This window comes from Archocentrus centrarchus, chromosome 1, assembly GCF_007364275.1.
Source record: "Archocentrus centrarchus isolate MPI-CPG fArcCen1 chromosome 1, fArcCen1, whole genome shotgun sequence".
In the NCBI taxonomy this organism is placed as follows: Eukaryota; Metazoa; Chordata; class Actinopteri; order Cichliformes; family Cichlidae; genus Archocentrus; species Archocentrus centrarchus.
The window spans coordinates 775,330-799,002 of record NC_044346.1 but is presented as its reverse complement, the minus strand read 5'-3'; the positions used below and the strand labels follow the sequence as shown (position 1 = coordinate 799,002).

At 44.8% G+C, this 23,673-nt stretch overlaps 2 protein-coding genes across 5 annotated transcripts; one reads left to right on the top strand and one right to left on the bottom strand.

The window, feature by feature from the left end:
* Window positions 1-358: 358 nt before the first annotated feature.
* Window positions 359-14,464, bottom strand: patl1 (PAT1 homolog 1, processing body mRNA decay factor). Its single transcript, XM_030733964.1, has 20 exons — window positions 14,342-14,464; window positions 11,084-11,189; window positions 10,383-10,610; window positions 9,981-10,244; window positions 9,415-9,494; window positions 9,049-9,129; window positions 8,485-8,685; window positions 8,117-8,218; window positions 6,926-7,012; window positions 6,396-6,616; window positions 6,177-6,321; window positions 5,727-5,844; window positions 5,550-5,647; window positions 3,492-3,551; window positions 3,242-3,387; window positions 2,985-3,144; window positions 2,641-2,766; window positions 1,924-2,015; window positions 783-932; window positions 359-708 (listed from the first exon to the last, which is right to left on the bottom strand). Exons 1-20 carry the CDS (start codon window positions 14,354-14,356, stop codon window positions 687-689), a joined length of 2,502 nt encoding a protein of 833 aa, XP_030589824.1. The 5' UTR covers window positions 14,357-14,464; the 3' UTR covers window positions 359-686.
* Window positions 14,430-23,673, top strand: LOC115783239 (uncharacterized). 4 transcript variants are annotated; one of them, XR_004020199.1, is made up of 6 exons: window positions 14,430-14,537; window positions 16,260-16,746; window positions 17,880-17,987; window positions 19,198-19,732; window positions 21,650-22,387; window positions 23,093-23,673. XR_004020199.1 is itself a non-coding variant. In XM_030733976.1 (5 exons), the coding sequence occupies exons 2-5, from the start codon at window positions 16,603-16,605 to the stop codon at window positions 21,886-21,888; spliced, it is 1,026 nt and encodes a 341-aa protein (XP_030589836.1). In that variant the 5' UTR covers window positions 14,430-14,537; window positions 16,260-16,602; the 3' UTR covers window positions 21,889-23,673. The 4 variants fall into 4 exon arrangements, 2 of the variants coding, with proteins under 2 accessions (XP_030589836.1, XP_030589850.1); XR_004020197.1 differs by having other exon boundaries at window positions 22,467-23,673; XM_030733976.1 differs by having other exon boundaries at window positions 21,650-23,673.

Below are 23,673 nucleotides of genomic sequence, written 5' to 3'. Positions count from 1 at the left end.
AACACTGAAAACTCGGGTTCACCCTGAAGTAACCTCACTGAGCTCTAAATCCTGCTTTTGTTCTGATCCACAAAGTTGATCCGAACGATTCTGCTTGGATGCTGTGAGCGTGTCACTGCCTGCGCTCACTGACAAATAAAACCATTTACTCACCTTTAAGTACCTCATACTGTTCTTCATTTCCTTCCTTAAATTATGTTCTGGGGAGACCAGTGAAATAACCCGCACAAAGGAACATTTGTGTGTTTGTGCGTCACGTTTGGACGACTCGTCCAGAACGTGTCACGTGTGCAGACAGAGGACGAGAAAGGAGACGAGAGCGTTTATGTAATAGAAATACTTTCTTTAATCTGAAGGGTCATCACAGACATTTTCGTAAACAAGATATTTAAAAATGCAGATTTCATTAATTTTTTTTCCCATTCAGACATTGTTTGTCACTGTCATACACACACACACACACACACACACACACACACACACACACACACACACACACTCTAAACACAAAGAAAAACAAAAGTGACTAGAGATTCTGCTGGATTAAAATGATCCACCATGGATTCACCCCTCAAGAGAGCGCACGCACGCACACACACACACATGCACGCGCACACACACACACACACAAAAAGAAAGGTCTGCATCAGGTGTGGAGCGGGTGGTGTTGATGTGTGTAGTAACTTCTACCTGGACAAAGCAGAGATCCTGAAACAGAAGAATAAGACGTTAGTTTTTGGTTTTTTGCTCAGGCGTGCTCGTGCTGCTGCTCGCCCACTTACTGTAGCTTGTCCTGTAACAGCTCGAGCCTCTGCCGGTCCACGTAGCGCGAGAAGAGGGAGAGCAGGTTGGGAGGGGTGAAGAGGGGAGGAGACAGGGACGAGGGGGGGATGCTGAGCAGCTCCCTCGTGACCGAAAACACCAGCTCAGTCCTGAGAGGAGAGAGAGAGCGTGGACGCCGTGGGTCAGCAGGGAGAACAACGTTTGAAAGAAGAAGAAGAAAAAAAAAAAACTTTCCCCACAGTGGGTGTGCCGAGAGGACTTCATCTCAACTTTTCTGCTTGTAATGACTCGTCTGGTTAAATAAAGGTTACACTGACCGGTATTACATCAAAGTACATTAAATTTCATCTATCACACCGAGTTGCTGCTAAGGCTCTCCGGTCATGAATGATCAGCCTGATGCCAGAAACAGTCCCATTTATTTCACAGGAAGTGAAATGATATTTATCAGCTGTTTCAGTTTCTGTATTAAATAACCTCAATTATCAGAGTATTTAATCTGCTTCATAACAGCAAGGGTTAACTTATATTAACTTATGTACAGTACTGTGCAAAAGTCTTGAGCCATCCCCATTTCTATATTTTTAGGTGGGAAAATTGGAAATAGATGCAGCGAACTTTAGAAAAAACATAATTCTGTACATGTACAATTATGTATACAATCTGAACATAAATCCCTCCATCAGACACGCTGCCGCTGAGTTTCAGTCCAGTTCTTGTGCACTCTGGCAGACCTCACCTTTCCACCCTGTTTCCCTTAACAATGGCTTCCTGTTTCTTCAGGACAGCAGATATTGTTGCTGATAGTGTTTTTTTTTTTTTTTTTTTAGGAGTTGACACACTTGTCCTGTACTTTTTTTCATAGATTCAGCTAAAGAAATGGGAACAAATGATGTGTTTTTGTGACGAGCTGCCAATAACAAAGTGGCTGAAGACAGTTTAAAATCAGGTCTTTGCTCAGTTTTCTGTTACGTCTCAACACAACTCTGATTCATGAGTCCGTGTTACACAACGTAACAAAACCACTTTACCAGTCGGGTAAAAGCACTGGACTGGAAAGAGTGAAAAAGCAGCCAATGGCCAAAGAAAAACAGAGGCCTTCAGAAAACACACACACACACACACACACACACGGCTCACCATCGATTGTCATCCATGAGCTGGCAGTTTCCGTCGGAGCTCTGCATCCTCTCTCCTTCACTCAGGATCACGTAGAGCAGCGTCACACCAAACTGGGCAGAAGCAGACGTATGCGTGTGTGAACAAACATGGAGTTTATTTTAAAATGCCAAAAACCTCACAGACCACATGCTGCACACTGTCTGCACACTGCAGACAGATGAAGCCAAAGTTTCAGAGACAGAAGAAGATACTGAAGGAGAAGCAGGGGAGGGCTTGAAGAGATGGGACCTGCTCTGACACAGATCTTTGTTTGTAAAACTTGAAGTTTTTTTCTCTCTGGATAAAAATGCATAAAATCCAACAGAAACAGGAAGGAGCCTTTAATAGACGGAATAACTGTGCCTATGTGAGCGTCTGCAGGTCTGCCTGACGTGAACTTTTTCATCAACTGATGGACGGGAAGCTTCGGGCGGACATCAGCATCGACCAGCTGCACATGTACTTTGGGGGCGTGCCAAGTGCAAACTAATAGGAACAACAACACAGCTGTCCACAGCTGTCTGTGCCAACAGTTTAAATCAGCAGTTTTTATTTCTCTGGAATTTCATTTATGTTATGTTGAAACAAGCAGCCCTGGTTAATCTGAGGACCCCTGCTGTACTCTGTGCCATAAGTTGACCTTAGAGTGGCGTGGGTGTGCTCTGGTCGGTCCTGATTTGGCTGTGTGGCGCGTACCTTGTTGTGCAGTATGACGGACAGCTGGCCCTCGCTGCCTTGAAGCTCCTGGAGCAGATCTGTGAGGGAGGAGCTCGATAATGACTGGATCACCGCAGAAACCGGCTCCACTAACCAGCAGAGCACCTGAGCGGGAGAACAGAGAACACTGACACGTCTGTGCACCACGTTCTACTCTAGCTCAACTAAAAGGAAGGCGGCCCCGCCAGCAGAAACATTGATGCTGCACTGACAGCGCCGCCTATTCCCCCAGCAGACAGCGTGCTGGACGCTCGCTGTTAATCCACCATCTCTGTTATTCTGGCCCTTTGTGCAAAAGTGATGTCACATCCTGCAGTGGTTACCTGGTCCTGTTTGTCCTTCTTGGCTAAAGCAGGAAGGTTGCGGGCAATTGCCATGACAACAGCAGCAGCCTGCATCGAGGGCAGGAAGGGGAGGAGCCGGGAGATGAGCCGCTTGCCCTTCCTCACCGACATGATCATCACACACTGCTCATCGCTCACTCTTCACAGAGAGGAAGAGAAGAAGAAGAGAACACGTTACACTGCTGACCCACCTGCGGCGGCACTGACTGGACGGGAATAAGGACCGCCCCTCTCACCTGTCGTCCCACTCTTTCTCCCGCAGAGAGTTGCACAGCTGCTCCGTGTTGCTTTTGTGCTGCTCCAGCAGAGTCTCCCGGTCCTCCTCCGGCGCCTGGACGAAACGCTTCTCAAAGTCCTGAACCTCCAACAGCAAACTGTACATCTGCAGGACGGGAAGGAAGAGCAAAGAGCCGCATTTACACATCCGAGGAGTGTTTCCTGCAGTCTGTGTGAACAACATGACGTGCACGGCGCCGCCTGTCCTACCTTCTCCACAGTGTAGAGGATCTGTCGCCTCTTATTCCAAACCTGCTTCTCTCGTTTCTCCTACAAGACAAGAGAAAAGAAGTCTTAGAAAACAAGACTTCAGGTTTAGCAGAAATAGGAGCAAGACACAAAATATAAAAACGCACAAACGCCAAAGGTCAAGTTAAAATGACCTCTCCCTTAACATGCCCATGCACTCCAGGAGGAATGGGACAAGATTCCACTACTGACAATCTGTGATGTCTCTGTGCTGCAGATGTGCGAGTGCTGTGAACTCTGATCGCTGACCACACTGTGTTTGCTTTGTGATAACATGGACTGTTGCATAAAGATCTCAAACACTGGTTGCTATTGAAGCCTGAAATGATACTGAGTGTGTACACAAACTGTTGTGCTTATACAAAGTTGATCAGTTATGAGATGAAATAGGATTTATGCAATTATATTTTTGTTGCGTGTAGAACAGCACTTTTGTTGTATTATTACTGAGATCAGACTGTCAGGCTTCGTTAGACCTGGAGGCTGCTGTCAGGGCGGCGTGTTGGAGTGGATTCAGAACAATCTGAAGCTGCACTCGATTCAGTCACACTGATCTGAGCAGCTCATGAGGAAGGAGGGAGGGAAGAGAGGCAAACCAGCACGGAGAGAAACGAGTGTGTGTACAATCAGAGCTTCCCAGACTTTTAAAAAAATTGATAATACTGTTGATTCTTTGTGACAATATTTATCATTTATAAATATAATCAGTTGCCACTTCACTAAATTCCTCATCTGATGGACGGACTTCAACGCCACCATAGCAGCACCAGATCTCCACCTGCTGCAGGTTCTGGTTGGAGGGACCCAGGACTATAGTCACCAGCTGCAGTCTAAGACTGTGGAGGTGGAGCCGGGCCGCCCACAAGCTGAGAGGCTCGAGGCGGGCGATTCACATCAAGGAGCGCCGCAGCAGCAGCCTGACTACTCCGCCTGCAGGGAAGGACTGGAGCTAGCTGGTTAGCAGCTTCTGCTAAGGAGGAAATGCTTCATTTACCCCTTAGCTTCATTTGATCTCTCAGATGATGAAAAAAATAGGAAAACAGACCTGGGTGGGGCATCGTCTGTGTGTGGGAAACACTGGTGTTTATAATAATAATAATAATAATAATAATAATAATATGTAACCTGTTAGAATAGATAAACGTTTAACTGTTTTTCTATGTATCACAATGTGTTTATCATAAGCATGCACATGGAAAGCAGGTAACACCTGTTTCCTGAGGATACACACATACATGATTACATCATGTGACATGAGTGATGTTGTTACCTGAGCTTTGTGTAAACATATGTGATTTCATCATGTGAAGTGAGTGATGTTGTTACCTGAGCTTTGTGTAAACTCACGTGATGCTAAAATAAAAGAGCCAAGCAGGAAGAAGGTTCAGACTCTCCCTCAGACACACACACACGCGTGTTGGCTGACTGAGACTCTCCCTGCAGGTAAAAAGATCAACTACGGGTTTCTATGTCTTTCTTTATTTAACGGTGGTCCGAACCTAACATAACCTCATTCATTTACAGCTATAACTGAGCCTACTGTTGCCAAAACAGCATTGTGTGTTTGTGAGCTGATCTATCATGAGGAAGCTAATGAGCTTTTTTGATCATGTGACCAAAGACCACATCAGAGAGATCCTGCAGGAGCTTCATGGTGATGGTCTGACAGTGAGCAGCTGCAGAGCTTCTGCTGCAGACTTGGGCTGTAAAGAGACTGAACCTGAGGTGCCTCCACGCTATTGTACAATAAAACCCGTGTGGATTTGTTAATGCCTGGCTAATAATAATAATCTCAGGTTCAGGTAACAAATGCAGGCATGGAAATAAGAATGGAGTTAAGTTTTTCTTGTATGATCCAGCAGCTAAAGAAAAAAAAACCAAGCATGATCCAAATCACGGCACCGTTACAACAAACCTCTGTCATTAAAGCCTCCATCTTTGTGTTCAAAGGAAACAACTGTCAGAAGAAAGAGCAGCTGAAGCAACATTTTCATAAAAACACAAAGAAGCAACAAAAACCTCGTCATCTGAGCGAGTCGTCACCACGGCATCAATCATCTTGCGGGGGTTGTTGACGCTGGAGACCGTCAGTTTACCCAGAGAGCCTGCGAACTGAACTGCAGACAAACACGCGTCAGTGTCGAGCAGCTGCTCGAGCAGCGCCACGCGCGACGACATACTGTCAGCGTCATTTACCTGGCCTGTAGGTGTGTTCGACCTTGGCCACCTGTGGAGTGATGAGCTTGGTGGTGTGCTCCTTCTTGCTGCTGTCTCGTTCTCTCTCCTGGCGCTTCTCCATTTTTTCATAGTAGTTCTACAAACACACACAGTCGCTGACTTTCAACAAATGCTGAAACTACACAAGTGCAAAACTCTAAAATGTGTTTATCGAGTTCAGATTTAACTCTACATGATACCACAACCACAAACTTCAGACAATCTTGAAAGAATCCAGTCGGGATATTTCCCACAGCTCTCCTTTTCTCACACCCACTCCAATCAGGCCTGACTATAACACGCGCTCATTTCAACAATCATGACACTGATGGGGGGGTTGTTGGGGGAACCAATGAAATAAAATAAAAAAGGACAGATATCTGGAGCAGACATGAAGGAAGCTATAAGGGAACTTTGTTAAAACTCAACCTGATAGTAGTAGTCATCCAGATAAGGGTCAGTGCTCTGCAGCTGCATCATCTGGATCTTTGTCACCCATTCCTTCTCTTTTTGAGTCATCAGGTTGCTGTAGGGGTCTCTGCTGCGTCGGTCCATTCCAGTCCTGCCGCGGTCCCTGCAGAGGCATAACGAGACGATGACGTGTCTGCTCAGCCAATGAAACAGCTGCGTTTATGCGTGCGTCCTTACCCTCCTCGGCTCTGCATGCGCTGGGTGAGCATGCGGCGGTGCTGTGGGTGGAGGTGAGTTGTGTTGTGCCGGATGGGTGGTGCGTGGTTAGGAGGCCCGTGGGGAGGCAGCGGGCCCATTCGGTGACCGTGTGGAGGAGGAGGGCCCCCGAAGAATGGTCTGAAACCTCCACCGCCGGGCAGCAAAGGAGGAGCTGGACCGCCGCGGGGAAACCCGGCCACCTGCAGAGACGGAGACAAACCAGAGAATCAGACCAGTGAAACGGAGAGGTAGCAGGTATGTCATCAATCATGCTTAGAAGGTTAACCTACACAACAGAATAATGACATGTATTTATAAGCACAAAGTTATTGGGAAAAACTCCCTACAACACACACAACAACACACACTGACCAACTGAATTAAAACATCTAACCACCACCGGGATCTTTCACATCTCTTCCTGAAGCCGTCCTGAGAAACAACACCTGACTACCCTGAACAGACTGTGTGTGTGTGTGTGTGTGTGTGTGTGTGTGTGTTTTACCAACCTGAGAGTTGAGCAGCTGGGCCCGTTGAATCTGAGACAGAACAGGACCGACTCTGGGAGGGAACGGGCCGCGACACAGAGGAGAGTTCTGACAACACAAACAAGGTGAGGTCAGCTCCAAGCCACCAATGAAAGTGAAACAAGGTCAAATGATGAGGTCAACATGACTCATGTTTCTGAGGAAAATATTAAACTGGAGGTAACGGCTGCTCTGACTCTGAACCTCTGAATCCGACTCATTCTACGACTTATACTGCGCACACAAGCACGCCTGAGCCACACAGCAGTCTCTGCCTTTTACTCTTATTTTAGACAAAAATGTATGTGAGGGTGAGTAAATGAAACCACTTAAAATTAGTGTTGAAAGTATTTTTATCACAGTCCTGGAGATGTTGTTCCAGTGCAAAGCCAAAACCTCATTGGTGGGAACCAAAACAAGATATTTCATATGCAGAAATAAGAGCACCGCTGAGCACCTGCCAACGCTCGGCTGTTTTGGATTCATATCTGGGGCAACAGGGAGGGGCGGGGGCCAAAGTGCTGTTATAGTACAGTGAAAAAGTGTGTGAAGTTTGATGGGTATATCTTGAAGAGTCTGTGGTGTGAATTTGAACATCCGAGGTCACAACGTTAAAGTTTCTGATCGACCAAAGGCTCTGTCAGCCATCCTGTCTCTACCTGAACAAACAGCAAGTTTGTTAGCTAATAATTTTATTGTGATAATTTCATTTTCATCATCATTGGAAGCCAAAATCACAACTGCAATTAAAACCCAGTTAATCACCCCGCCCTACTCTGCAGCCTCCGTCAGCTCGGTGCAACAACAACATGAAGCACCTGATACAGGCTCTGGTTGAGGTGACCTTCCAGTGAGTCACCGGCCGATCAGCTGGTGGGAAACATAAACAGGAAGGATCAGGGCTAACTTATTACCTCACAGGAAAGGAGAGAAAGGAGCTGTCAAACATGAGTATGGTCTATGTTTGGAGGACACTGCAGCCAGCCAGAAAACCTTCAGGGGTCTTGTAAGGTCCACAACTCTAAAGGTTAAATCTGTTACGGGGACACCTACACAATAGGCAGCCAGGCAGGCAACACGCACAACACAAGAAAATCAGTGTGCAGACCCCGTCTGCTGACTAATTCAGACGTGCACGCGAAGCTGAGAGCCAGGCGGAGAGGAAAAACTCACAGCTATGTTGAGGAGGGTGTTGGGTGACAGACGCTCGGGGAAAGGAGCGGGGTATCTGTGCTGGACCGGAGCTCTCACATGAACTGCTGTGGGATGGTGGATCTACACAAACACACACATACAGAGGACAGGGTTAACAAACCCTACTACATACAGCAGGGTACCTACTGCAGTACTACTCCATAACTTTAAAAGCACATTATGGGAAATTTGATACATTTTAAGTCCTGTTATGGCACCAAAAGAAACACATGGACACAGATAACAGGGAGAGATCTTTATGTTCACCGAGTCACTGAAAACAGAAGACCTAAAAACCTTCAGCAAGCAAACACTGAACCTTTGAAAGAAGACTTCCTGTTACTCACCTGGTGATTCAGGGCGTGGCTCATTGGCTGTTTGGGTGGAGTCCCAATTGGCACCGCCCTGACTGGAGGGGAGCCAATCACGGGGGAAGAAGAGCGTGGAGGAGGAACTCTCTCTGACAGATCCTGTCCGTCATCATTCCTGCCCTGAGGAGGCCGTTTAGGATGGCCCACCTCTTTGATTATGGACATGAGGGGACTATCCTGAAGAGAAGAGAGACGGGAGGAAAAAAATATATATTACCAACAGAGTGTCGAATAATTTTTTTTTATTTTTGGTGCATTTATTGGCATGTAAATGTATTTAACCATTTATATATTTATGATTATTCCTCCACAGATTTAACCCTTTCCAGAATAAAACCACTGCAGAAAACGTAGATACATCTATTCTTCAGGAGAGTACACTTCAGATATACAAGAGAAGCAGCAGAATTATATAAAAAACATTTCCTTGCAATTAGGCGATGACTGTGTTAAAGCTGAATTTACAGAGCCGTGACAGCTTTAAGTATTTCTGATGATGAGCTTCTCAGGCCTGATCAAACGGAAGAAAGTGTCCCTCACCTCCATGTGTGTGACCAATCCTGGGGCGACGCTTACAGGGCCAAAACCCATGCTGTTCTCCCAAATACTGTGAGAGTTCATCTATGAGAGAGAGACATTAAATTTAAGGAAGCATGAAGACTTCACACACAATTAAAAGGTTCTGCTGCAGTGATCCGGTTAAATATAGACAGGATGGCATGACATCACATCCAGGAAATCTTAAATCCACCTGGTCATTTTTCCTTGAACTAAATTTTACGAGTGTAACTCAATATAATGCATGAAAATACAAATTTTCTGTTGAAACAACAGGAAAGCATTTTGTCTGTCTCATCACGCTGCAAATCTGACATACGATACACAGAGAGAGTTAAAAACGCTGACCTGGCCCATCGGAGCGGCGCTTCTCCGCAGCAAGTGCTGCTGCTGCTGCTGGTAGCTGAGCATGGACGAGGGAGGAAGGCCTGCAGCAGAACAGCAGCTTTCAGTTAGAGGGGGCAAACACACCGAACCACAAGCAGAGTGAAACACACAGTCTGCCGTGTTTTACTTTCACATGCATGTAAGATACAATGTGACTGAAAGCTACAGACTGAACAGACACCAGGAATGTGGGATCATCATCATCAGTGGAATCCTAGTGTGGGAAGTGTCACATCTGCTCTGAGCATCACTGACACAAAATCATAATCAACTCTCTGAATGTGCCCGTGGGTTGAAAAGTCATGTTTGCTTCAAAAAAACATAAAAATAGTTCAAAGACTCTTTCTAGCCCGAAGCTGTTAAAACAGGAATAAACATCAGATTTTCGACTTTTCGATGATCCCTGAATCTTTAAAAAGTGACAATTCAGAGTCTTTCCACACTCAGGCGGCACAGAGCACACTTCAGAGAAACTGTCAATTCAAAACCTTCTAATGATGCAAAGTGAACGATCCGTTTATTCTCACCTGAAGCAGGGAGTCCAGGGGGCAGCTGGTGCTGGGGGTGATGGGGGTGCTGGTGCGGTTGAGTGGGGTGCGGGATGGAGGAGGGCTGCGGGAGGACTCTGGACTGGTCCAGCCCACGCAGGGCAGACAGGCTGGTCCCTGAAGCCCCGGGCGATGGACCGGGTCTCTCTGCCGCTCCGACCCCAGCGATGGCCGGGTCGGCGTCCAGGATGAGTCTGGCCAGAGACTGAGCCAATTCCCCTTCGCCCACTCGATCCTCCACATCTGAGGTGACAGGTTTAGACTTTAAAACATGCCAGCCTCCATGTAATGTAATAGGGAATTATAAAGCAATATAAACTATCCTAAAAGCTGCAAAGGACCAGAAGACTGACCCAAGTCTCATCTAATGAAATCACCTACCTGATGGTGGTGGTTCAGAGGATGAGGTGGAGAAGCTGAGCGAAGCGAGGGACGATGGGGGAGGGCGATGGACTGCAGAAGAGGGGCGTCGGGTGGAGGACGAGTGGTCACTTCCACTTAAATCTGACTCTCCTCCCATCCCCCCTCCTCCAAACCCCAGCCCCGCTCCTAACCCATCCCGCTCATCGAGCTCGGCGAGGCGCTTGTGCTCCTCCTGCCAGTCGTCATCTGGAACAAAAGAGGAGCATCAAAACCACATGTGAAAGGTCAAAGGGCTTCAAATAAATAAATAAAATGGACACAGGCGAGAGAAGCTGAGAGTTGGTGTTAGATGTGATACAATCCTCTCATTCATGTAAGTGACCTCTCAGAAACTTGACTAATTAAAATATGTGGAGAAAAATAAGAGAAATTCCAGTATATCAGGGGGTCTGAACGCGAGGAAGCGTTGTGATACAGAAAGTGAGTTTATGTGAAGTGAGAAGTTTTGGTGCAGCCCCCGATTCATCCTCTGCCTCACAGCTCAGAGCAGGAAAATAAAGCCTGTGAAACAGCGTTAGGAGCAGACCGCAGCCTGAGCTCCAGCCTCACAGAGTAAACGACTTCATCAAGTCTGGGCGTGTTTGACATGAACATCCACTATTGGAACTATATTACAGACAACAGACAGAAAAAATAAAGATGTTCCACATGAGACCTACCGATGGCCCCTGCTCCAAAGGTGTCATCGTTGAACTGATCAATTTCATCTTCCTCGTCTACCAATCCCTCATCTTCCTCCTCCAGCATACAGTCTTCATCCAGGGACTGAAAGGACAGAGCAGAGTGAGGATGGTGGAAAAAAAGGTGGCACAAAGAGGGATGAAAAAAGCGACAGGAGCTAAAGACGAAGGCGAAAGTTTAAATTCCCCGCAGCAGTGAACTGCTGGGACTCAGTGACCTCATAAACGTCAGTAATCTTATCAAATAAAGTCATATAAACTATTTTTCAATCATAGCTCCTACAAAAACATTAGATATTTGTTAGGTTAACTGGTGATTCTAAGGTGTGAATGTGAATGGTTGCCTGTCTCTCTGTGTTGGCCCTGCAACAGGCTGGTGATCTGTACGGGGTGTACCCTTCCTCTCGCCCTATGTCAGCTGGGATAGGCTCCAGCCCGGAAGAGGATGGATGGATATTATAATTACATTTGTCCAGCTTTTTGCTCAATACACATTTAAATGTCTGCAGTGTGAAAGGTCCTCTCAGCTTACAAATCATGCAGTTGATCCTGCTCGATACACTTCACCATCAGAGGTTTATAATAAATCAGATCCATGATCTCATTCACTCGCAGAGCTCTGCAATAAAAAACATCGTCTGGGTGTGTTAAAATCACGCACACAACCAGTTGAGTGAGTCTAGTCAGTGATTAGTTAACAATATACTCATAAAAGCTGCCGTGTGATGCTGTTTTTACTAGTGACGCATAAATACTGTTGCTGCTGTAAAAATGGGGTGGGGGGGACTCTGATCTAGCCGGTATAAAATTGATGTGACAAAAACACCGGCTGACACTGTTAGACGTCATCTTGTTTGCTGATTGAAGGCAGCCAAAAGACATCTAATCACGTCTGTCCACAAATCTAGAAAGCAATCTTTAATCACTTATGGTCACAGCTTGTGGCTATAGCTGCAGGTCAGGGGTTACATTAACCAGTAAATTGACAGATTTGCCTTCACACTCAGCTCTGTGTTCACCACAAACTGCAGACACTGCGCCAGTCTGTCAGCTCAACCTTCGCTCCACTCATCTGTAATGAGACACCTGAACTCCAACTGGGGCAGCAACTCCTTCCCAACACAAGTACCCGCGCCACCATGTCCCTGCTGAAAACCATGACCTTAGACTTAACCCTCACCTCAGCTGCAGTCTACTCGATGAACCCAAAGGAACCACAACATCCACAAAAACCCAACAGAACCCAACTGAAATTCTGTCCATGAAGCGTTCTGAGAGTGTCACTGACAAAGGGCAGTCCTGGCAGAGTCCAACGCTGATGTCAATAACCGATATTTATCTGTTCTTTAAATCATCTCAGTTTTTACATGTAATGAAGATGTATTAATCTGGCACAAATGGGGGATCAAATCAGTGGCTCTGTGTTGTAGTGGTTAACACATCTGCCTAACTTTCTTGAAGATCGCCAGAAGGGAGGACACAAAACCTCTCCCAGGTCAACAGTCAGTGTTCTCCTAATGCCTGGACAAACGGGAGGGTTGTGTCAGGATGGACGTCAAGCATAAAATCTGTGCCAAATAAAACCTGTTCTCTGGCTACTTCTTTGGGAAACAAGGGAACATCCAAAAGTACCTAATAAATGAGGGAATAAGAAAAAATCTTATCAATCCAAGTGCATCCTTAATTCTTACTGTAAGAAGACAACAGTGAACTGAAACTTCTCTGCAGAGACTCCGTCATCTCTGAATATAGAAAATGTACCCAAGACTGACCACAAGTGCCAAAACTGATCCACAGAAACTGACAACTGCTCATCTGCAAAAACACCAAATGATATGGGTGCAGCAACCTCGAACTCCTTGATCTGAATTAAAATGAAATCATCTGATGGCAATTTTATCTTTCATTGTGTTTAAATTGTGTTCTTCCTGCTGCAACCCTCCCATTTATCCAGGCTCAGGACCAGCACTAGGAGTATACTAGCTTGTGATGCCCCGAGGGTGGGTTTGTCTCTCAATTTTTAAGTCAGTTTTGCAAAGTTTGATCATTTAAGATGTCAGACAGGAGAATTATGCAAGGCACACTCACTGGCTAAGGACTTGTGACTGACAAGGTCAAAATGTTTAAATTGAGGATTCAAAACCAATGGGTGATGAACTTAGTACTGTAACATTTAAGATAAACCTGATGTCGTCTTAAACAAAAGCTGATGCCCAGTCTCTTCCTCACAGCTTCTTTATTTAACACTGGTATCAGATCGGTACTCAGTAATGGCATAAGCTGCAGTATCAGATCAGAGCTGGATCGATGCCTCCCAACCAAACACTGTCCATGCGGCAGCAAATGCACTCTGGCCGACAGGTGAAAGTTATGTAGAGGATCTGTGCGTGGATAAAATGCTGGCCAGCTTACAGCTCATCAGCACAGTTATTATCTTATATAAACTGTTTGTTCAGCAGGCTGATAATAAGGCCACATGGACAAGAGGAACCAGTGACAACCATACTTTTGTTTAGGAACACTACATTTCCTAAATTCATACATAAAAAGGTGCCAAACAGTCTCACTGGGTCTTGGAGTGGTCAAAATGTGCTAAACTGGGCCAAAGAAGCCCCTGAGGTTCAGCTGGCATTCACAGCAGTGTAAATAAATCCTGCGGCAGCACCGACCGCCGGCCAAATGCTAGCAGCAGCTGGCTAAGACAATGACCCTTTCACTTGAATACATGAAGCGCAGAGGACATTAACGCGACACATCAACACTACGGGACCGATAAGGAACAGCCATCAGCAGCCTCTCCTTTCTAAACTACCTGCTGGGAATAATATATTTCTACACACAGCCCTCAGGCACCCCGCAGCTAGCAACCCGCCTGTTAGCCGCAATGCTAACGCTGACGTTATATCGCGTAAGACACGCGTCGATAAAAACTGCTGACCTCAAAGGCCAAAAACGTCACAGCCAGGACAGCTACGACGCCCCGGACGGTAACAGCACACACTGGTTTATTATACATCAGGCGGATCTACACGGGGACAGACGGCGATCGCTGTCCCCGGCTAGGCAGCAGGAGAGCGGGCTGCTTCACAGGCCGCGGGGGCGCACTCACTAAAGCAACCCATAAACAACAGAGAACAAGCCGCAGCGCGCAGCCTGAGGCACCGCAAGCAGCCCAGAGCGCACCGGAGCTGCTCTCCAGGACAAACGCACCTAAGTGAGTTACAGAAAAATGCTCACCTGGAATCGAAACATCTATCTGCAGTACGGGACAGGACAAGAAGTGCATGGGAAGCTGGGCGGCGCGCAAATGACGCCAGCAGGAGACGTCCTCTTGGACGCACGTTACGGAACGACGTGAACGAGCACGCATTTTGACGTTCGCGGGGCGGGAGCGCGGATGCGGAAAGAGGAAATCGGCGAAACCAGCACGAAGGTAAATGAAAACTGAAAACTGCGCAGCAGGCTTTACAGCTAATTTTCTGTTAAATAATCATTTAACAGCTGCATTTATCCAGAGCGTGACTGTAGGTCCGTGATAGGAAAGTTTGCTTAAAGATGAGGAACAGTGTTGTCAAAATAAATGTTTTAATGATTTCATCGATCTCACTGGCTGAAAACAAACCACCATAAGCGAATATTGTAAATAAGTTATAAATAAATAGTATTACAACTATACAGCGCTGTGCAAAAGTCTTGAGCCACCCCTTACTTCTGTATATTTGTTTCCAAGGAGCCAGACTTTCTTACAGTTTTTTCTGTAGTTTTTTCTCTTTGGACATTGGCGGCTTTTTCAGTCATTTTTAGTCCAGTGCCATTTTCATAGGATTGTTTTTTTTTTTTTTTTGGATTTTTAACCCACCAAGCACTGACTCATTCAAAAGATACTTAACTCAAGGCACGAAGCAGTGTTGTGTCATAACAACTTAACAAACAATACATTTTAAATGCCATCTTTAGGCATTTTGTTACCAGCCGCCTCTCACAAAAACACTTCATTTGTTTTCATTTCTGTAGTTTTACAGTAGTACTGCAGTAGTATGGTGCCTTTGCACCAACAAAGAGCTATTAGCTGAAAACCTGGCATGTCTCAGCATGCTGTGCAGTGTGCCTTAAATATTTTTGAGGGAACTGGAGAAGTGGAGGACAAAAGAAGAAGTGGCAGACCTAAAAAAATAAGTCACATCCTTAAGAAACAGGAACAAATCCAGCAAAGAACGGACACAGGACCTGAGAGATGGATGTGGACCTTCAGCTGATCTACTGTTCACTCAAGCCTCATCAGAAATGCTCTCAGTGGAAGGGAAGGTGTCAGGAAGCCATTCATAAGGAGGGGAAACGGGGGAAAGGCTGAGGTCTGCCACGTTACACAAGAACTGCACTGAACATCAGTGGAACAGGTCTGATGAATCCACATTTGATAGTTTTGGTTCAAATCAGTATGTACGGAGGAGGGCAGTGAGTGTCTGCAGCCATCTGTGAAACATGGTGGAGGCTCTGTAATGGTTTGGCCTGCATTTCAGGCAGTGGTGTTGGAGATCTTGGCAAAATTGATGGAACTATGAAGGCAGATTTTGATCCACTATCTGGAAAGCTTCTGGTTGGCAACAGCTTCATTTTTTAGCATGACAATCATCCCAAACACACTGTCAGTGCAGTAAAAGCATCCCTGGATAGAAAAACACACAGTGGAACACCATCAGTCATGGATGGGCCTCCCCAGAGCCCAGATCTCAGCATTACTGAAGCAGTGTGTGATCATCCTGACAGAGAACAGAACAGAGAAGAGCTCTGAATGTCCTTCAAGAAGCCTGGAGAACTGTTCCTGAAGACTGCTTAAAGAAAAGACAGGAAGCTGCCTCACAGAGTTCAGACTGCTGAAGAATAAAGGCGGTCACACCAAATGTTCAACAACAAATATTCAATTTCAAGCTATAAAGAAATTACAGGTGACTCAAGAACTTTGCACAATGCTGTATATGTATAATTTTACATACATCTGGATATTTCTGCATACAGAAAAAAATGTAAAACTGTGAACATGTTCAAATGTAAAATGCTGAACTTCACTTCCTTTTCTCTCTCTCTCTCTGTGTGTGTGCGTGTGTGTGTTTATTTTCCTGTATTTGTGGTTCTCATTGTAATTATCACACATTAGAGCTGTCACAACACATTTATGATAATATTTTTTTGCAAGATCTACAAAAAAATTCAGCTCCATCTTTAACTTTGTGTTATTTAACTTTTTTTTGGCATGAATTACTCTCAGAGCGGGCGTGTCCAACAGTGGAGAGAGCCTCTAAATAATAACTGCTCTGGACTGATTATCTACAATAGTATCACACATGTAATCTATTACAGTAAAGCTATAGTTTTTAAAATTTGGCCAAAGCATCACGGTGCCTCCTTACAGTGAGAACAAAGCGTCCTGAGGGTATTTTTTGCATGTGGAATAAGGCTGTGAGTGTGTGTCAGTGTGTGTCAGTGTCTTCAGCGCCACCATGGTTCACTGGCAGCTCTGCACTCTGGAGAACCTGATGGATTCAGGGTTCGGGCGTCCTTTTCCACGACACGGCCTCCAGCTGCTCTTTTGGTTTTCCAACCAGTGTGTGACCTGGGAGGTCAAGTTGGTGGTTACGATGAAGGTAAGATTAGATTAAAGAATGAGATTTTTCCTTTTATTCTGTTATTGTAAACCCACCCAGCAAAGATGATGGTCAGATGTTTACAGAAGTTTAAGATGTGGTTGAAAAGTAAAAGGTGAAAATGTGTTTAGGTCAGAATTTGATTGAAAAAACAAAGTGCAGCTCTTCCACTTCAACGGCCCTGAAAAGCACACTTGGACCCAGAACCTTCTTACTGTGAGGCAGCTGTGCTAACCGCTGTACCACCGTGCCATCTCAGTGAATATCCATACACAAATCAGCTGAGCATGCAGCACACAGTTAAACAGGAACAAGTTCAGTTCCAGTGATTCAGAGCTCTGAAAATCTCCTGCTGGATAAACATGACTTCATGAGTTGATTTCAAGTTTTTATAAGAACCTGAAAATACGGCTTCTTTCAACAGAATTTAGACACGTAGGCAGAACTTTTTACCACCAGCAGGTCTCCAGCTCCCTGAGGGTTCGGAGTACGATGGGTTTCGTTTTAATTATGGAGTAAATAAGCAAATTTTCTGAAACTAAAAGTGTAGGTCTTCTTTATGATTTCAAAACTTCATTTATACTCAGTGATTATTTGACATGATAAATCTTTTGAACAGTTTAAAGTGTTTTGTTGTTCTTCAGTGTTACCCAGCAGCTGAACTGGGTTCACCTTCCTGCCAAAAATCTCCCGTTCTCTCGACGACCCACAAAAACGTCCTGGCTGAATGATATTGGAAAGGGGAGGGGTCATAATAATGAGACAAAACAGCACTAAAAGGACGAAACGAGAGTCCTGATGTGAAAAGGAAAGCAGGACTCTAATTAATTACCTTAATTATTGGAGGCCATAATAGTTATTCAGCATCATTTCTGACTTGCAGAGACCTATTACAACATGTTACCATTCAAATGAAGTTGTGCCCGTTGATTTTGGCAGTACAGATTTTTGCTTTCAGGGGGGTCATCAGTGACCTATTAGATGCTGCTAAACCTGCTGTGCCTCGAATGAGGTCACAAACTGTGGACAGTTTCACTGCAGTGGTATTGATATTTCCAGTTAAATGTTGTGTGTAAGTGTTACACCTTTGTGACTCAGACTAACACATGAAGTGACCGGATGTGTTTCCACAGCTGGTCTCAGACTGTCAGCCGGAGAACGGCTTCTGCGGCTTCCACCTGTTTGGAAACATCGAGGAGCTTCTGCCTGTTCTGAGCAGGTCCAGGAAGGGCAGGAGTAAGGTGTGAAGTTTGGATTCATTTTCTCTGCTTTCATTGAAGGAGCCGTTTGGGAATTTCACAAGTAGAGATGAGAAGTGAAATGAGAAGAGAAGGAAAGGCAGGCGTGTGGAGGTGAGAGTGGAGAGCTGGCTGAGATGATGGAGAGAAGGTAGGTAGATATATTGTGTGTGGAGGAGACCAGGTGGGAGGGAAGCAAAGCCAGGAGCATCAGAGCTGGAGTCATGCTGTTCTACCATGGTGTAGAAAGGAAGGGAAATGAAGTGGGGTAATTCTGAAGGAAGAGCATGTTAATAGTGGAGGTGAAGAAGAAAGCGCAGGCAGGGTGGAGCGGGTGGAGACGAGTGCCAGTGGTGATCTGTGACAGAAGGAGAGCAGCAAGAGTGAAAGGGAAGGTTTACAGGATGGTAGTGAGAGCTGCTGTGATGACGGTGGCTCTGACACAAAGACAGGAGGCCGAGCTGAAGGTGCTCAGATCTGGACGGGATGAGAAATGAGTCCATCAGAGGGACAGCTCTGAGTCAGAGAGGCTGAGATGCTTTGGACATGTGCAGAGGAGGGAGGGTGGAGATGAAGCTGCCAGGCAGGAGGAAGACCTCAGAGGAGGTTCATGGATGTAGTGAAGGAGGGCATGCAGAGAGTTGGTGTGATAGAGGAGGATGCTGGGATAGGATGAGATGGAGGAAGATGATTGGCTGTAGCGCCCCCTAAAGGGAGCAGCTGAAAGAAGAAGATGTCTTGGTGTCTGTTAGTCCAACAGGAAGTGGAGTTTGCAGCTGAGATTTCCCAGTGAGGCAGAAACTCGTCAAGTTCTGATGTTAGAATTAGAACTGGAACCAGGAATCCAGTAACATGCAAACACAATGTTATGACTCAGCTCCTAGACTATGACAAACATGAGGAGGACACAATAGAATAAGAGACATGAAAGTCACTGATTATAATAAAGTAAAAGAACTGAAGAAAGAACTGCAAATGTGGCACCAGGCACTTACATCCATAGACTGTATATAAAAGATGGACATAGCCACTATGCCATCACCCACTGGTTTGATTGATATACGAAGTCTCGTGTTTTCACTGTCACTTTTTGAAGCCAGGTGTCGTGAGCGAGCAGCAGATCTGATGGTGACACAGCTGTCAGTTTAATTCATTCTTTAATGTTGAGAGCACACTCGTCACCCTTCATCCTCCGTACTCACTCTCTTTACAGGTTACGTACTTCGAGGTTGGCAACCTGAACACAGAAACTTACCCTGCTTCTGCAAACCTCCCGGCATATGTGAGGGAAAATTATAGGTCGGGTAGCAAAGGCACCAATTACAATATTGACCGCATCATCATCGGTTACCGGGTGAAGACCCGGGTGGTGGAGACGGTGTACGTCACCGAGCACGACGCTGCCATGTTTGGGAGGTTCAGGTCCGACAGGACTTATGAAATCAGCTCTGAACTGATCCAGGCTCTGCAGAACCCGCAGCTGGACCTCACCACCTTCCTCATCCAGATGGGCTACTATGTAAGCGTGGTCCAGGGTATAGAAGAGATCCCCTACTCAGACCCTCCAGCTCAGCAAATGTACAATGCGGTGCAGAACTACAGCAGACCCACGGCAGCAGCTCAGCAGGTCTACTCATATCCCTGCAGCTACAACCAGCACGGGTACTACAGTGATGTAACCTCACAGAGCAGACTGACTACTGACTACTACAGATACTGGCAGTCCAGCTGGGAGCAGCCTTATGAAGGTAAACATGCAGTCAGGGTTGAGTTCATGAAATATTTTAATGTAAATCTGTAATATGTCTGACTGGCTTCTTTGGGTCAGTTCACCAAAATTAATTTTTTCCTTGTATATTTTCCTGCGTAGTTTGAGGTTTTATTTAGTCGGCGTTTCATTTGTTGGTTTTTCATTTTGGGTTTCTTGGACGAAAATGTCAAATTTCTTGTAGGTTAAGTGTTTGAGTTAAAGAAAACTGGACTTCTTTTTCCAGAGGTGCAGATATCTTTCAGATAAACGTCTTCAAGAACCTAAAAAAGACGTCCAGTCACTTCAGAGTTAAAGATCATCATGACCTGTTTTTAGAAAATCCACAACAAACAGCAGCAACCTTCTGCTGATGGTCCCTTTAAAAGCTGTGGACGGTAGCCCAGTGATGGATTGTTTTAAAGGTTATTGATCAGTGCTGTTAGCGCCACAAACCAAAGGAACAGTTCACCCTAAAATCAAATGAATTTCCCTCTGGCCTGCAGTGCTTTCTGTCCTTCTAGACCAAGGGTCGGCAACCTGTAATCCGGAAAGAGGCATTTGAACCCAGTTTCCATGGAGCAGTGAGAGCCGCAAATACTAGCAGAAGCCGGGCGGCTACCGCGAGTGACGCATATATTGAGAAACAAAAATAAATAGATAAATAAAATGATTTTATTTTAATATTTCAAGATCACAATAATGTTCCAATTTAAAACTACAACAAAAACCGAACTGAGAAAAATAAAATGCACTACAACTGGATACTTATAATTTACTTCCACGAGCTGCACAAAGCCGCAGATTAAGCCTGAATGAGCCGCGGGTTGCCGACCCCATTCCCAGAGTCAAGAGTGCCCCCCCCCAAGTCTTAAATCTTCACATGAATCAAATAAAAATAAACAACACAGGCTGCTGACTATAAATTGCTACAATCATACTACCCAGTCATTTGTAGAGTGCTAATGCCAATATGTGACCCATTCGCCACTGAGACACAAACTTCAATACAACAGCAGCAAATTCAGAGTAACATCACAAACTAAGCTCCTGCTATTACCATTTTTATTCACTTTTTATAGACATAAATACATTTATATAAATATGTAACAATGCATAATTGTGAGTAATTTCAAACTGAATTTCTGTTATTACTGCACCCCCCCCTGCAGTAACTTTGTGGCCCACCAGGGGCCCCCGGCACACACATTGTGAATCACTGTTATCGCCTGTTTTGGTGAGTCGTCCAGTTTTTGAGACATCAACAGACATCTTATCCCCATTTGTGCTCAGAGTGCAGAGTTGCTGCTCTGTGAGTCCTTTGTGGGAGGGTCTGGCAGGCTGCACGCCTGGTGGTGCTCTGCCATCAACTCCTTTCAGACTTTGGCTTCCCAGGCAGGTGACAGGAATAGCCACCAGAAGGCATCGTTTCACTTTGGTATCAGATTCTCTGATCAAACCTCTGAATTTTGCAATTCAATTTAATTTCAGTTCAATTTCATTTATATAGTGACAAATCACAACAAACAGTCACCTCAAGGTGCTTTTTATTGTAGCTAAAGACCCCACAATAATACAGAGAAAACAACAGTCAAAACGACCCCCTATGAGCAAGTATTTGGTGACAGTGAGAAGGAAAAACTCCCTTTTAGCAGGAAGAAACCTCCAGCAGAACCAGACTCAGGGAGGGGCAGTCATCTGCTGCGACATGTTGGGGCTGAAGGGAGAGGGACAGGACAAAAGACACACTGTGGAAGAGAGCCAGAGATTAATAATAACTAATGATTAAATACAGAGTGAAAAGAGGTGAATAAGAAGAAACACTCGGTGTATCATAGGCAGCCTAGGCCTATAGCAGCATGACTGTAAGAGTGATATTTTATAGGTGTTTGACTCTTTTGTGAATTTCTGTCTTCAGCTTTTAGTGAGAAACCAAAGAAGTGGGATGGAGGCGATGGCTTCAGCCTCCTCAGGTGTCTTCTCGGTGCTGGAGCGCTCTACTTAGCAGCCAAATGTCTGATGTGGTTTCTGAGGAGCTGGTGGAACCAAGACATGAATGAAGACATGGTGCAGGTGAGACTACGGTGGACTCCGACGTTCCGGCGCTGGACTCCGAGTCACCGGCATACACACATCATGCTGGATTACGTCTTCTAAAACTCACGCACAGCATCACATGTCACATTTCTGAGGATCTGAAATGGCTGGAGATGAACTTTTGGAATAATGAACTCCAGACTGTGTGCTGTCTGTTTACTATTTTCCACACTGGAGGAAAATTTATTTTTTTAATTTAAATTTTAATGATTGTGTAAAGATCCTAACCTTGATTTTCCTGCATTTCTGTGTCATTTTTTTAACAGACTGAATTAAAACCTCAGGATCAAGAAGTATATACAGTCCTTTTAGACATAAAATCATTCAGATGACTCTGTAAAGACTGAAGGGGTGATGTTTGAAATCTTGATTTAAATTTTGATATTTCAGTGAAACGTTTCTGTGAGCAGGTACGCTCACTTCCTGTTTCAGGAAGCAGCTTCAGCAAACTGCAGTTTAAACAGAGTTTATTCATTCTGAAATGGAAACTCAAAGTTTTCAGTTTTCAGTGAGTGGACGAAGAAAGACATCATGTTACCATGATTCACCATGGCAACAGGTAAATAAAGAGCAGAGCCTCCATTTGAATCCAAGGACCAATAAATATAACTTTTACATGTTAATATTTATTTTTGCAGGTGCAGCAGTTGGTGAATCTTTGTGTTTTTCTGTTTGTGCTCTTCCTCTTATTCTTATCTTTTCTCCTATTTTTCTCCCCTTGTTTCTTTCTTGCTCTTAGACCGTGTGTATTTTTATATAAAATTGATCATTTTTGATCACATTTGTGGTCATCATTTACCCAGCTCGATGACTGCCCTAAATTTACATTTTGTTTTTAAATCGAATCCTTGAGCTGAGAGGGACAAACACTGACACACTGTGGAGGAGAGCCAGAGATTAATAACTAATGATTAAAAGCAGAGTGAAAAGAGGTGAAATACTACCTGAGGTCACCAAAGACTGGAGGTCCTGATCTAAACAATGAGGCACATTAATGTAAAGATTTGCTGATGCTGGTGAAAGTTTGCTTCTATAGGACAGAACAGAAGAGGGCGCTATTTTATTAATAAAAGTCTGTGAGAATATTTCACTACAAATTACACTTATTCCCCCTAAGAATCACATTTAAGGCCGTTATTTTATAAATACAGTTTATAAAGGGCTCATGAGTTGCAGCTAAAATCAATTTTTAACTTTCCCTTTATAGATAAGTTATAAGCAGCCTTCAATGTTCTTTTTTTTTTTTTTGCATTTTCGGCCACAGCAGCTTTCATCGACAGTGGAGAGAGAGGAGATGAGGGAAGGATACAGGGGAGGACACGTGGGTGGGTCGGCGACGGGCCGGGACGCGGCATGTGTATGTGGTCGCCGGCTTCACCACCCAGGCGCCCCCTTCAGTGTTTCTTTATTGCTGTTAAATGCATTTAAAAAGTTTGATTATTCATTAGAGACTTTATCAGGTTCACGTGTGCCTTTCTTTAGACAAAGCTGCAGCATCAATGCTTAATGCTGTTTATATCTGATGGAATATTGATGCTATTGAATATCTTACAGTTTGTATTATATAGAACTCCATGAATTAAATGTTGTACACTTTATTAGGAGCGACAGCTAATACTCCTTCCTCTCTATTCTGTACACGAGGAGGACAAAACGTGACTAAAATATTACTGCATTTGTGAAGCTTCGTAACAGGGAGCTTGCCTCAGACCAGCCTCCATCAGACTGCACAACTGATTTTAATAAAATGCTCTGTGAATGTGTGTATATTAGTTGCTGTTGCGTATGTTGCTGTTAGATGTCATTCATCAATTTCCCATTTTGATTCACTGTATAATTAAAATG